The 12,781-nt window shown below is 33.7% G+C and overlaps 1 protein-coding gene across 1 annotated transcript in view; it reads right to left on the bottom strand.

Moving 5' to 3' along the window:
- LRRD1 (leucine rich repeats and death domain containing 1) overlaps positions 1–12,781 on the bottom strand; it is a 34,268-nt gene that overhangs the window by 11,305 nt on the left and 10,182 nt on the right. The window contains exons 3-4 of the mRNA XM_054564191.1: positions 3,911–5,859; positions 185–383 (exon numbers count right to left, since the gene is read on the bottom strand). Of these exons, the coding sequence (XP_054420166.1) occupies positions 185–383; positions 3,911–5,859 (2,148 nt within the window). The remainder of the gene's footprint in view (positions 1–184; positions 384–3,910; positions 5,860–12,781) is intronic.

Genomic DNA, 12,781 nt, shown 5'->3' with positions numbered 1-12,781 from the left:
TATAACCTCTTTCAGGGAAGGAAATGGACCTTATGCTCTGCTTGCATTTTCTGTACCTATGATAGCCATTTCCTTCCAATAGGCACTTACTACATTATCTTACCTGTTTGCCATTTTGTCCTGTTAGTAAAATTTGCAAAAACAACACTAATAATTTTACTTATTGCATATTCTTGACACTCACCACTCAAGTGTAGTTGCTGGAGTTTGCTTAAAGATAGAAAAGATGGTGGCAGATAGCTTATTTGATTGTTGTTTGCATTTAAACTAACCAAACTTCTCAATTCCCCTATATTTCTTGGAATCTCTCTGATGGCGTTATTTGAGATGTCAAGTCCTTTAAGTAGAGTCATATTAGACAGCGCTTGTGGAAGTCTTGTCAACTGTAACAAAGATTAAACAATTATGTTTTAAATAAATATCTCTATGACTAAAACTTCTAAAATCAAATGGAAGGAGGGAATTTTTTTATCTTAAAAAGATGTTTTCACTGTGTCACAAAATTTTTGTGACTCCTTTCCTTGCTAAAACCCACCACATTTTATGTAGTATCCAAGTACCTGCTTGGTCTGACCCATGCTACCAATTTAACCCCAGGCTTGCTAACCCACTCTCCTCTCTAGACACTAGAGGTTCATTGTCCATTCCCTTTCTTATTCCTTCCTTATCCCTTCCCTTCCTAAATCTGACCCTGCTTTAGTTTATTCTTTTCCCTGAATTTTTTCCCAATTATTCTGTCTTATAATGGATCTAATTATTCCTGTTCTCATCAACATTGCTTTGTATTAGTTCCTTGTGTGTTTTCCTTGCGTTCGTGTTCCTAAGCATGGTGCATTTTGAGTAAATGCTCAATAAACTCCTTTAGAATGCATTCACATAGTTTGGCTATGTAACCTCAAATAAACATTCCTAGTACAAAAAAGTACTGCAAAATAACAGGAATTAAGATACTCTGCTAAGGTGAAGAAAAATATGTACATTCAGAGAAATAAGACCATCACAAGTGGCTTTTGAAATAAAGTAAATACTATGAGTGAATAAAAGAATTTTGAAGATATGAGTCACTCAAATATCCAAGCAAGGTAAATACAGGATATTGTGCTCAAGGTTCTTCCAGATATAAAAGAAACATTATGAGACAGTCCCTAGCTTCAAAGAAAGTAAAATTTGGTTCAGGGAAGAAAATATACACGTATGAAATAATCAGGAAACAGTATTAAGTAATAGGTAATTCAGTGCCAAAATAAAGAGTAAAATAGCAGATATATGGATGTTTAGAGAGGGAGATATGTTTAGAGAAGGAACATGGAACCAGGTTATCGGAAGACTTAAGAACTGGGCCTATGAGGTAGGAAAAGGATCAAGACATGTGGGCAGGTCCATAGTTTGACAGTTTTTCAAACATATTCAACATTTATTAGAGGAAGGGCCTGAGAACTGTGTCATGATAGAGCTACTATGGAAGGAAGACTCCTTTTGGGCATCCTTCTTCTCTTAGCAAAATAAAAGCCCAGTGTTTAACCTGACTCATCTTCAGATGACTGTTAAGTGACCATCTGCTATTACGTAAATTAATCCTTTGGCTATGTCGCCTCCACTCCAAGGAAGTTATCAAAGTGATCTTTCCAACATGTAGGATATTCTTTTTGAGAAGAGATTTATAAATTGCTTTTTTCCTATCTGTTGATCTTTGAAATGATGTATTAATGAGGTGGATTGGTGCCTTTGCTATCACCCACTCTGAGTAGACAATAGATATGCAATCTGGATCCTGAGAACAGTCCTCTGGAATAAAGTCTGGTGGTTTTGACAAGCTGTGATAAAAGGGAGGAGACTGGATGAAAGAGAGTAGTCAGGAGGCTCCTGGAGTAGTCTAGGCATGAAGTGAGTGATGACCATGGACCAGGATGGAGACAGTGACACTGGAAAATGAGGGGCATGATCCAAAGACCTTTTACAGAAGAAAAAAATGAGGCAATTTTGGTGTAAGACTCAGTGTAATGGTAATGGAAAAGAAACAGTCAAAGATGATTCCATAATTTCTAGATTGACAGGTTTAAAGACAGTGGCATCACAAAATGGAGAGGTTTGGAAGGAAAGAAAGATAAGTTTGAAGTTATGTTGAGTTTGAGACAATAAATGAATAAAGAACAGAATTTCCAGGGAAAATTAAGAACTGTGGGACTAGACCACTGGTGAGAGATCAGCTGCTGTTTTGTAGATCTGAGGATCATGTGCATGGTGTGGTAAGGTCTAGAAAGGAGTTAATAGAAAAGAAAATTGCTCTGGCTGGGTAGCTCAGTTAGAGTGTCATCCCCAATACACCAAAGTTGCAAGTTCAACCTCAGGTCAAGGCACATACAAGAATTAACCAATGAATGCATGAATAAGTGGAAGAACAAATCAAAGTTTCTCTCTCAAAATCAATATATTAAAAAAAATTAGAAAAGAGAAAATTAAAGGCACACCTGTAGACTTCCACTGTTAGATACAGGAGGAGAAAGAAGATTATAAATTAGCTAAGGAATTAATACAAGCATATATTTTAAAATACAACACGTGTCATTATTCATTCCAACTAACTTAAGCAACTATTCCTGGAGTAGCCTTTCTGAAAATGTACAGTATTATCTATGGTCATACCACCCTGAATCCTCCCGATCTCGTCTGAAAATGTGCAGTATAGTAGGTGTTCGGTTAAAAAAGATAAAGTAAGTTTAGTAAATAAGGGTTAAATAGGTATAAACCAGTTTCTTTAGCGCAGGACTCTTCAGAGCTTTTAGTACACTAACATTCACTGTGATTCTAAGAGAGAACCCAGTGCTTCTCAAACCTATTTGATAATAGGAACCCCTCTACCTTTTTCTTTCTTTCTCCCTCCCTTCCTCTTCCCTTCCTTCCTCCCTTCCCTTCCTCCCTTCCTCTTTCTTCCCTCCTCTCCTTCCTTCTTTCCTTTCTCTCTCTTCCTTCCTTTTTTTCTTTTTTCTTTTTCTTTCAGAGCAGCTCATGACACTAGATTTTTTTAGGAACAGACTCTAGATAACAGTGTGGCCTCTATCAAAGGACTTTAATTTGACTTGTGATGATCAAATTAAAGATAGCCAGATAATGTACTCTTCATTAATACAAATTAGTATAAGTCAGTAAAGTTTTAATTTTTTAAGTAGTTCATAAAACTCACTCTTATAACTTGAGTAAAATGGAATGCTAAACTAAAAGAACATTTATTCCCATTGACCTAGCGATTTTTAAGGGGAAATTCCCTAAGGAAATAGTAAAATATGAAAGGGCTATATTTATGAAGTTTGTCACAACTGTTATTTATGATGATGAAAAGTCACAACATCCCTAAATGTTTAACAGAGATTAGTTAACGTAACAATGTATTGGTTATAACAATTATGTTATGTCATGGGGAAATGCTTATGATACATTAAGTGAAAATAGAAGAATTTAAACTTGAATGTAACCGTTTTTTAATTGCTTATAAAACCATATACATAAGAAAAAAAAGACTAAAAGTAAGTTGTCAACATATGACCAGTAGTTATATTAATGTGCTTGTGGAATTATTTTTTCTTACTTTTCTCAATATTCCAAATTTCCAATAATGTATTCTTATTGATCCATAACTTTAAAACCCCTTTTATAATAAAATTAAAATAAAAAGAAATGTATAAAATTTTCAGCTTTTCTTGGCATTTCATTATAATGAAATGTTTTCCCATACAGCTTTGTGTTGAGAAGTGTATTTATAAGCCATGTCTGAGGTTTCAAAGAAAAGCCTATCCTTTAAAAAAATAAAACAGTGCAGCTAAATTTAAAACACACATACACATTCACTACAGCTTAGATTCTGATCCCCTCCAGTTCCACCTTAACCCTAAAGTCCAAAATATCGGTCTCTTACCTTTCTCCCATTTATTTGACTTATATTCAGCTCTTCCAGTGATTGAAGTTGACACAGTTCAATAGGAAAATTTATAAATTGATTGCTTGAGATGTTTAATTTCTGGATTCCTCTTAAGTTACAGATCTCTAAAGGGATTTTCTGTATTTCATTTTCTGAAATATCAAGTACTTGCAAATTTGCTAATGTACACACTTCTATAGGGAAAGTTTTAAATTTATTACAGCATAAAATAAGAATATGGAGTGATGCCATATTGGAAATAGATGGTGGAATTTCCCTTATTTGGTTTCTACCAAGATCCAGGTATTGAAGATTAATAAGAGTACATAAGTGCTCAGAAAATATGAGGAGTTTATTTTCATTAAACTCTAAATGAAGCAGTTGTTTACTGAAAGATATATCCACAGGTGTTTCTGAAATATAATTTCCATTAATATTCAAATGATAGAGATACTCTAAAGCACACAAACCTACCGGAAAATACATTATTTTATTATAACTCAAGTCAATTTTAGTTATTTTCTTGCAGTTTTTTATTTCAATGGGAACATCTGTGATAATATTTCCTGAAAATTCTAGACTAAATGTATTACTAAGATGTGAGAGGTCTTCAGGTATTGTCATTATATTATTTCTGTTTACATGGAATTTTCTTACATTTTTAAGTTTATGGATGTTCTTAGGAAGTTTTGTTAATTTATTATCACTAAGACTAAGGCATTCCAACATTACACAGTTAGTAATTTTCTCTGGTATTTCTTCCAATAAATTTTTATCAAGCATTAGAATCCTAAGTTTCCTAAAATTTTCAATTTTGTCTGAAATAACTTCTATTTTATTGTCAGTCAGTTGGAGTTCCTGCATTTTGTACAAGTGAAAAATTTGCACTGGCAAAAATGTAAGTTTATTGTGCTCCATTAAAAGTTTTCCTAAATTTTTAAGCTCCTTAATTTCTTTTGGCAAACTGCTTATTAGGTTTCCAGTAAGGTTTAGTGAAATTAACTTTGGAAGGAAGCACAGAACTTTAGGAAATATTGTTAACTGATTATATTCCAAATTGAGAACGCTCAAGTTTTTTAAACTAGACAAAGTATCTGGTATATGTCTTAACTTATTTTCAGCCAAACTTAATATTTCCAAGTTTCTAAGATTTTCCAAGTCAGGAAAATTCTCAATGTAATTGTTATTTAAAAAAAGTTGCCTGATATTCCTAAGCTGTGATATTTCTTTAGGAATATGTGATATTTGGTTGTGACTGATATTAAATATCCTTAAATTTTGAAGTAACTGAATTTCAGATGGAAGTGATGATAACTCATTATTTTGCAAGGAAAGAATTTCAAGTCCTAGCAGATCACCTAAATTTGCTCCTTTAAAACTTTTGATTTGGTTCTCATCTAAATATAGATACTTTACATATTTTATTTTTAAAATGTCCTCAGGGAATTCTTGTAAACCCTTGGCCTTGAGGTTAACAGTAAAGTTATCTGACCCTAAGTCAAGTTCTTTCTCATTTTTTTCAAAGAGTCGTGGACTAATTTTTCCTAGTATACCATGAGATAGGAGGTCAATTGAAGCCTGATATTCAGCAGTCATCTCAGATACTGATAATGATGGACTTTGTGAAGTTTCATTTGTTGACTGCAAGCTGCCATATGTAGTGCCGGTTTCAGATACTTGAGTTTTCCTTTGTTCTTCATTTCTCCTAGACTTACTTTCAGAAAAGAATGTGGCTGTATCATCATGTATATCTAATGTATCCATTCCAGGATGTGTTTCACAAATCTGGTGGGAAGGTTTCCCATCCGAAATTTTTCTTAATAAATCTGATGTTTCTTTAATAAATCCAGGTTCCTCTGCCAGCTGTGATTTAGATTCTTTCCTGAATTGACTAGTGATATCCTCTGCCTCTCCTGAAATATCTTCCTTTTCAGATATCTTATTTGCTGATAGGTTTTATACAAGAGTGTAACTCAGTTTTAATTTTCATGTTTTTTTCCTCTAAACCTAGAAAACAAATGTTGATATTAAGAGAAGAGATGTAATTAAAATGTCAGTATTACAAATTAACTTAAATACTTTTTCTTCTAAAATAAGTACTTTAATAAATATAAAAACAATACATTTATAACTAATAATTTATATATGATTATGGGCTAAGGATTGTTTTTTGATTTCATGCATCACATGATACTCTTAAAATCATATTAAAACTACAGAAAGGAATAAAAATTGAAAAAAAATTAGAAAGGTTCCACTTATAGGTGAGATCATATGGTATTTGTCTTTCGCCCCCTGGCTTATTTCACTTAGCCTAAAGGATACTAAAGGAATGAAAGAATTCAACAAATTTTTGGAAGACAAAGGGGATAGATAGCCAGTGGCCGCCCCATGCCACGTGCAGAGTGCCATACACACTGGGGACATTGTAGGTTTATATATGATCCTGAAGTGTCTTATCCCAACAAATTCTGTGCATTAAGACAATTTTCTGATAGGTATAAATAAAATGTCTTCAGGAAAGGGGTTGCTTTTTGTAAGAGTAAACTAGAAGTAAAACAATCTTTTCAAGAATCGAAGACTGACTTGTAAGTCTTTTATGTGACACCTGAGGTACCTACACAGCTAGGCTGCACCTCTCCACAGATGACTGGGTCCCAGCTTCCATGAGTCCTTCCTCCAAGTGTGTAATTTTTAATAACCTAACCTCTTTCCTTTGTATCTGTATCAGCAGAATGGCAGCTACTTCCTAGATTTACTGTCTCTGTTATTGCAGTTCCCTCTTACCTTCTAAGTTCTCTAATATTTGTCTACGCAACTCTCTAAATTAAATCCTTGCTATTAAACTAGCATTGTTCCAATATTTCACAAACTCTCCAAGAGAATAGAAAAAGAAGGAACATTTACCAACTTGTTTTATGAGGCTAATATTAACCTTCACATCAACACCAAATGAGAACAGTATGAAAAAGAAAATTACAGGTCAATTGTGCTCAAGGCAAAAGTGCAAAAATTCTAAACATTAAAAAACTCTTCTAAATATTATAAAAACCAACAATATATAAAAAATGATAGTTTAAATTTTACATCAGAAAATTAACATAATTTAGCACATTAAGACATTAAAGGAAAAAAACCATACAATCACTTTAATAAATGCAGAAACACTTGATAAACTGCAACATTTTTCATGATTTTAAAGAAAAATTTTAGCAAACTAGGAATAGATAGGAATTTTCTTAATATGTTAAAGAGCATCCATAAACAAGCTGCAATAAATATCTCACTTAGTGATGAAACAGTGAAAACTTCCCCTTTATATTGAAAGCAAGAAAATGTTGACCCCTATTATCATTTCTATTCAACATTGTACTGGCAATCTTAGCCAATAGCATAAAGCAAGGGAAAGACATGTAAAGATTATAAAAGAAGAAATAAAACTGCCCTTAGTCACAGATAATATAATTATGTATATAGAATATCCAGGATTATGTACAGATAAATTATTAGAGTCAATGAGAACATTAAGTAATGTTGCTGAGTATAAAATCAATGTATAAAAGTCAATTTCCTTTCTGCTGCTAACAAAAAGGAGTTAGAAAGTCAAAGTTTAAACAAGTGTCATTTACAATCAAGAAATATCAAGTACCTAGAATTAAATCTAATTAAAAATGTGCAATACTTAACAGAAAAAATGCTACTTAATGTAACTACAAAATGTAGTAAGAGCAATTAGGAAAAATCTAAATAAATGGAGAGGTGGTCTATTCAAAATAAAATATATTTTCAATACAATACCAATCAAAATCCTAATATAATTTTTGTGGAACTTGACAATCTGATTCTTGAAAGTATTCGGACAAGCAAGGGCCATGGATAATCATAATACTCTTAAAGAATGTAAACCAGATGGGAGGACTTGCTGTTAATATCAGGACTTCTTATAAAGCCACAGTAATTAAGGTGATATGGTATAGATACAAGAATATAAACGTAAAAGAGAAAAAGAAGACAAAAAGTGAAGATAGTTTAAGGAGCCTCTGGGACTTCAGATATACCAACATTAACATCATACATGTTCTGTAAGAAGAAAGAAAGCAAGGAATTGAAAACCTGTGTAAAAAGTAATGATGGAAAATGTCCCTAACCTGGTGAAGGAAATAGACATACATGTCCAGGAAACACAGAGAGTCCCAAACAAGATGAATCTAAAGATGCCCACACCAAGACACATCATAATTAAAACAGCAAAAGTTAAAGACAAAAAGAGAATCTTAAAACTAGCAAGAGAAAAGCAGTTAGTTATCTACAAGGGAGCTTGAGTAAGACCATCAGCTGATTTCTCATCAAGAACTTTTCAGGCCAGAAAAGGGATTGGCAAGAAAAATTCAAAGTGATGAAAAGCAAGGACCTACAACTAAGATTATTTTACCCAGAAAGCTATCATTTAGAATTAAAGGACAGAAAGAGTTTCCCATACAAGGAAAAGCTAAAGTATTATATGAAATGTTAAAGGGCCTTCTTTAAGAAGAAGGAAAAATAAGATAAAAAATATGAATAATTAAATGGTAATAAATATATATATCAACAACTACTTTATGTTATCCTTTTGTATTGAACTTATTGGGGAGACATTGGTTAATAAAATTATATAAGTTTCAGGTGTGTAATTCTATAATACATCATGTATATGTGGTACTATATGTTCACTACCCCAAGTCAAGTCTCCATCTACCACCATTTATTCCCCCCACATTCTCTTCTACCTCTCCCCCTTTTTCCCTCTGGTAATCACCATATTGTTATCTGCATCTATCAGTTTTGTTGCTTTTTTCCCTAAATAGCTTCACATTTTTCACCCAGCCCCACAACCCACCTCCCCTCTGACTGTATTCCACATGTAAGTGAAATTATATGGTATTCGTCTTTGTCTGACTACTTTCACTTAGCATAATACCTTCTAGGTCCATCCATGATATCACAAATGATAAGATTTTATCTTTTTATAGTTGAGTAATTCTCCATTTATAGATGTACCACCACTTTTTTTATCCACTCATCTACCGATGGGTACTTGAGTTGCTTCCATATGTTGACTATTGTAAATAGTGCTGCAATGAACATAAGGGTGCATATATTCTTTTGAATTAGTGTTTTGGGTTTCTTTGGATATAATCCCTAAGTGGAATTGCTGAGTCATAAAGCAGTTTCATTTTTAATTTTTTGAGGTAACTCCATACTGCTTTCCACAATGGCTGCACCAGTATGGATTCCTACAGTGCACGGGGTTCCTCTTTTCTGCACATCTTTGCCATTACTTATTGTTTGTTGCTTTATTGATGATAGCCATTATGAGAGGTGTGAGGTGATATCTCTTGTGGTTTTAACTTGCATTTCTCTGATGATTAGGGGCATTGAACATCTTTTCATTTGACTATTGGCCATCTGTATGTCTTCTTTGGAGAAGTGTCTATTAAGGTCCATTGCTCAATTTTTAATTGGATTGTTTGTTTTTTTAGTGTTGAGTTTTATAAGTTCTTCATGTATTTTTTAATGTATTTTGGATATTAATCCCCTACAAGATGTATTATATGATTGGAGAATATGTTCTCCCATTCAGTGGGCTGTCTTTTCATTTTATTGATGGTTTCCTTTGCTGTACAAAAACTTTTTAGTTTGATGTAGTCCCATTTGTTTATTTTTTTCTTCTGTTTCCCTTGCCCAAAGCAATATATCAGAAAAAAGTAATGCTGCAAGAAATGTCTGAGATTTTACTGCCTATGTTTTCTTCTAGGATTTTTATGAACAATTACTTTAAATGCAGTCAATTAAGTGCTCCAGTCAAAAGACATATGGAGGACAAAGACATAAATGGATAACAAAACAAGACCCTTACATATGCTTCCTACAAGAGACTCACTTCAGATCGTAAGACACACATAGAGTGAAAATAAAGGGATGGAAAAAGATATCTCATGAAAACAGAAACAACAAGCCAGGTAGCAATACTTACACCAGACAAAATAGACTTTAAAACAAAAGCTATAGAATAAGAGACAAATAATGACCCAGCAATTCCACCTCAGGGTATTTATCCAAAGAAACCCAAAACACTAAATAAAAAAGACACATACACCCACATGTTCACTGTAACATTGTTTACAATAGCCAAGATATGGAAGCAATGTATGTATTCATCTATAAATGAGTGGATAGAGAAGTGGTGCATATATACAATGGAATATGACTCAGCCATAAAACATGAATGAAATCTTGCCATCTGCAATAACATGGATGGACCTAGAGGGTATTATGCTGAGTAAAATGAGTCAGGCAGAGGAAAACAAATGTCATATGATTTCACTTATATGTAGAATCTAAAAACCAAAATAAACAGACAAACAGTAGATTCCTGGAAGTCTTGAACAGACTGCCTAAGGTCAGACAGGAACAACATCTGAAATCATCAGAGGCAGATCCAGAAAGTAGAAACAGCGGTCTCCTACCATTGAAGTTCACACCACAAAGTCAGGAAATCAAGACTGATAGATCAATTTAAGAAGCAGAAGCAAAAAAGAAGAGTCTCACAAAGAATGGGAAGACAAAGAAATAACCCCCAGTTGAAGGGAAAGGAGGAATCCCCACAAAGAGAACTAAAGGAAATAGAGGCAAGTAAACTATCAGATACTGAGTTCAAAACAACGGGTCTAAGGAAGCTCAATGAGTTCAGTGAGCTCAGAGAGAATTGCAAGAAACTGTAGAGAAACTACGAGGAACTTACTGCAAACTATATGAGCATGAAAAAGGACATAGGAACTGTCAATAAGAGACAAGAGGAAATGAAGAATACAATTTCTGAATTGAAGAACACAGTAGAAGGAATCAAAGGCAGGCTAGATGAAGCTGAGGGCCGAGTCAGCGAGCTGGAGGACAAGGTAGAAAAAAGCTCCCAGAAAGAGCAAGAAAATGAAAAAGGACTCAAAAAGAATGAAGAGGCATTTAGGAAATGCAGGACAACCTGAAACATAATAATATCTGTATAATAGGGACTCCAGAAGGAGAAGAGGATGAGGAAGGGATAGAGAACCTGTTTGAAAAAGTAATGATGGAAAACTTCCCTAATTGGAGGAGAGAAAAAGTCACACAAGTCCAGGAAGCACAGAGGGTCCCACTCAAGAGGAACCCAATGAGGCCCACTCCAAGATACGTCATCATGAAAATGGAAAATATCAAAGACAGAGAATCCTAAAGGCCACAAGGGAGAAAGAGGTAGTAACGTATAAGGGAGCCCTGGTACGGCTAGCAGCTGACTTCTCAACAGAAACACTACAAGCCTGAGGGAATGGCAAGAAATATTCCAAGTCATGAAAAGCAAAGGCCTGCAACCAAGACTGCTCTACCCAGCAAGGCTCTCAATTAAAATGGAAGGTGAAATCAGGAGTTTCCCAGACAAGAGAAGGCTAAAAGAATACACCTCCACCAAACCAGCACTGCAAAATATGCTAAAGGGACTGCTTTAAGAAGATGAAGAGACTGTGAATACCCAGTTCCTTTCACAGTCACCAATACTTGATACTACCAATATTTTTAATAGTTATTAACCTGATTGTGACAATGATGTGTTATTTTAGTTGTTCCTTTATTATTTGTTGAAACTAAACCTGTTTCTGTATATTTCTTGCCTATGTCTATTATTTTTAAAAAGCTATAAATGACTTTTTGGTATTCTTTATCCATTTATCGATTAAAGGTTTGTAGAAATTGTTTCCCTAAACAATAAAACCAACTATTAACCCTTTTTTAGATGTGTGGCAAATACTTTCCCATTCTATTACTTGTTCTTTAACTTTTTTTATGTATATTACTGTGTAGTCTTAAATGTTTAATATAGTCATATGGTCAATATTTTGCTTTATCACTTCTGGGTTTGAATATGTTACTTCAGGGTAAGAAAAATATTATTTTGTATTTTCTCCTAAAACTCCTTAGATTCTACTTATTGATTTTTAACTCGCTTGTATATTTCTTGTATAATGTGTAAAATAGGGCTGTATGTTTGTCTTATTTCAAGTAACAGTGGTCCATGCACCTTATTTGTTGAATAAGCCTTATTTTCCCCATTGATTTGAAATATTAATTTAATAATATATTACATTGTTAGATAGATATATACATTTGTTTCTAGATTGCTTACTATATTTCATTGATCTACTTGATTATTTCTGTGCTGGTGTCATGTTTTTGTAATTGCTGAGACTATAATGGTTTTAAATATTTTAATATTTTATAATTAACTTTGACATTTAAAAAAATAAAATCAATCTGCATTTAAGAAAGAAAGAGAGAGAGATGGAACTCCTACCTTTTGCAACAACATGGATGGAATTGGAGAATATTATGCTAAGTGAAATAAGCTAGTTGGTGAAAGACAAATACCATATGATCTCATCTATAAGTGGAATCCATTCAACAAAATAAACTAACGAACAAAATAAACCAGAGTCATGGAAACGTGGAGGAGACTGGAAGTGACCAGAGGGGATGGGGAAAGAGGACAACGGTGGAAAGAAGAGGAAGGGACTAGACAAAGAACATGTATGAATGACCCATGGACATGGACAGCAGAGTGAGAATTGACTGTCGGAGTGGGGGCTGGGGGTGGGATGGGTGGAGGGGGGTAAAGGGGGAAAAATTGAGACAACTGTAATAGAATAAACATGACTGAAAAATTTAAAAAATAAAAATAAAACCAAAATGAACAGACAAGCAGAACAGAAACAGACTTACAGATACAGAGAACATTTTGATAGTTGCCTGATGGGAAAGGGTTGAGGGAAAATGGTTCAAAAACATGAAATGATTAAGAAG

This window comes from Pteronotus mesoamericanus, unplaced genomic scaffold (assembly GCF_021234165.1).
Source record: "Pteronotus mesoamericanus isolate MK-2021 breed Mesoamerican mustached bat unplaced genomic scaffold, CSHL_Meso_final scaffold_85, whole genome shotgun sequence".
Taxonomy (NCBI): domain Eukaryota; kingdom Metazoa; phylum Chordata; class Mammalia; order Chiroptera; family Mormoopidae; genus Pteronotus; species Pteronotus mesoamericanus.
The sequence above is the reverse complement of the archived record's forward strand: the minus strand, read 5'-3'. Positions and strand labels throughout refer to the sequence as shown.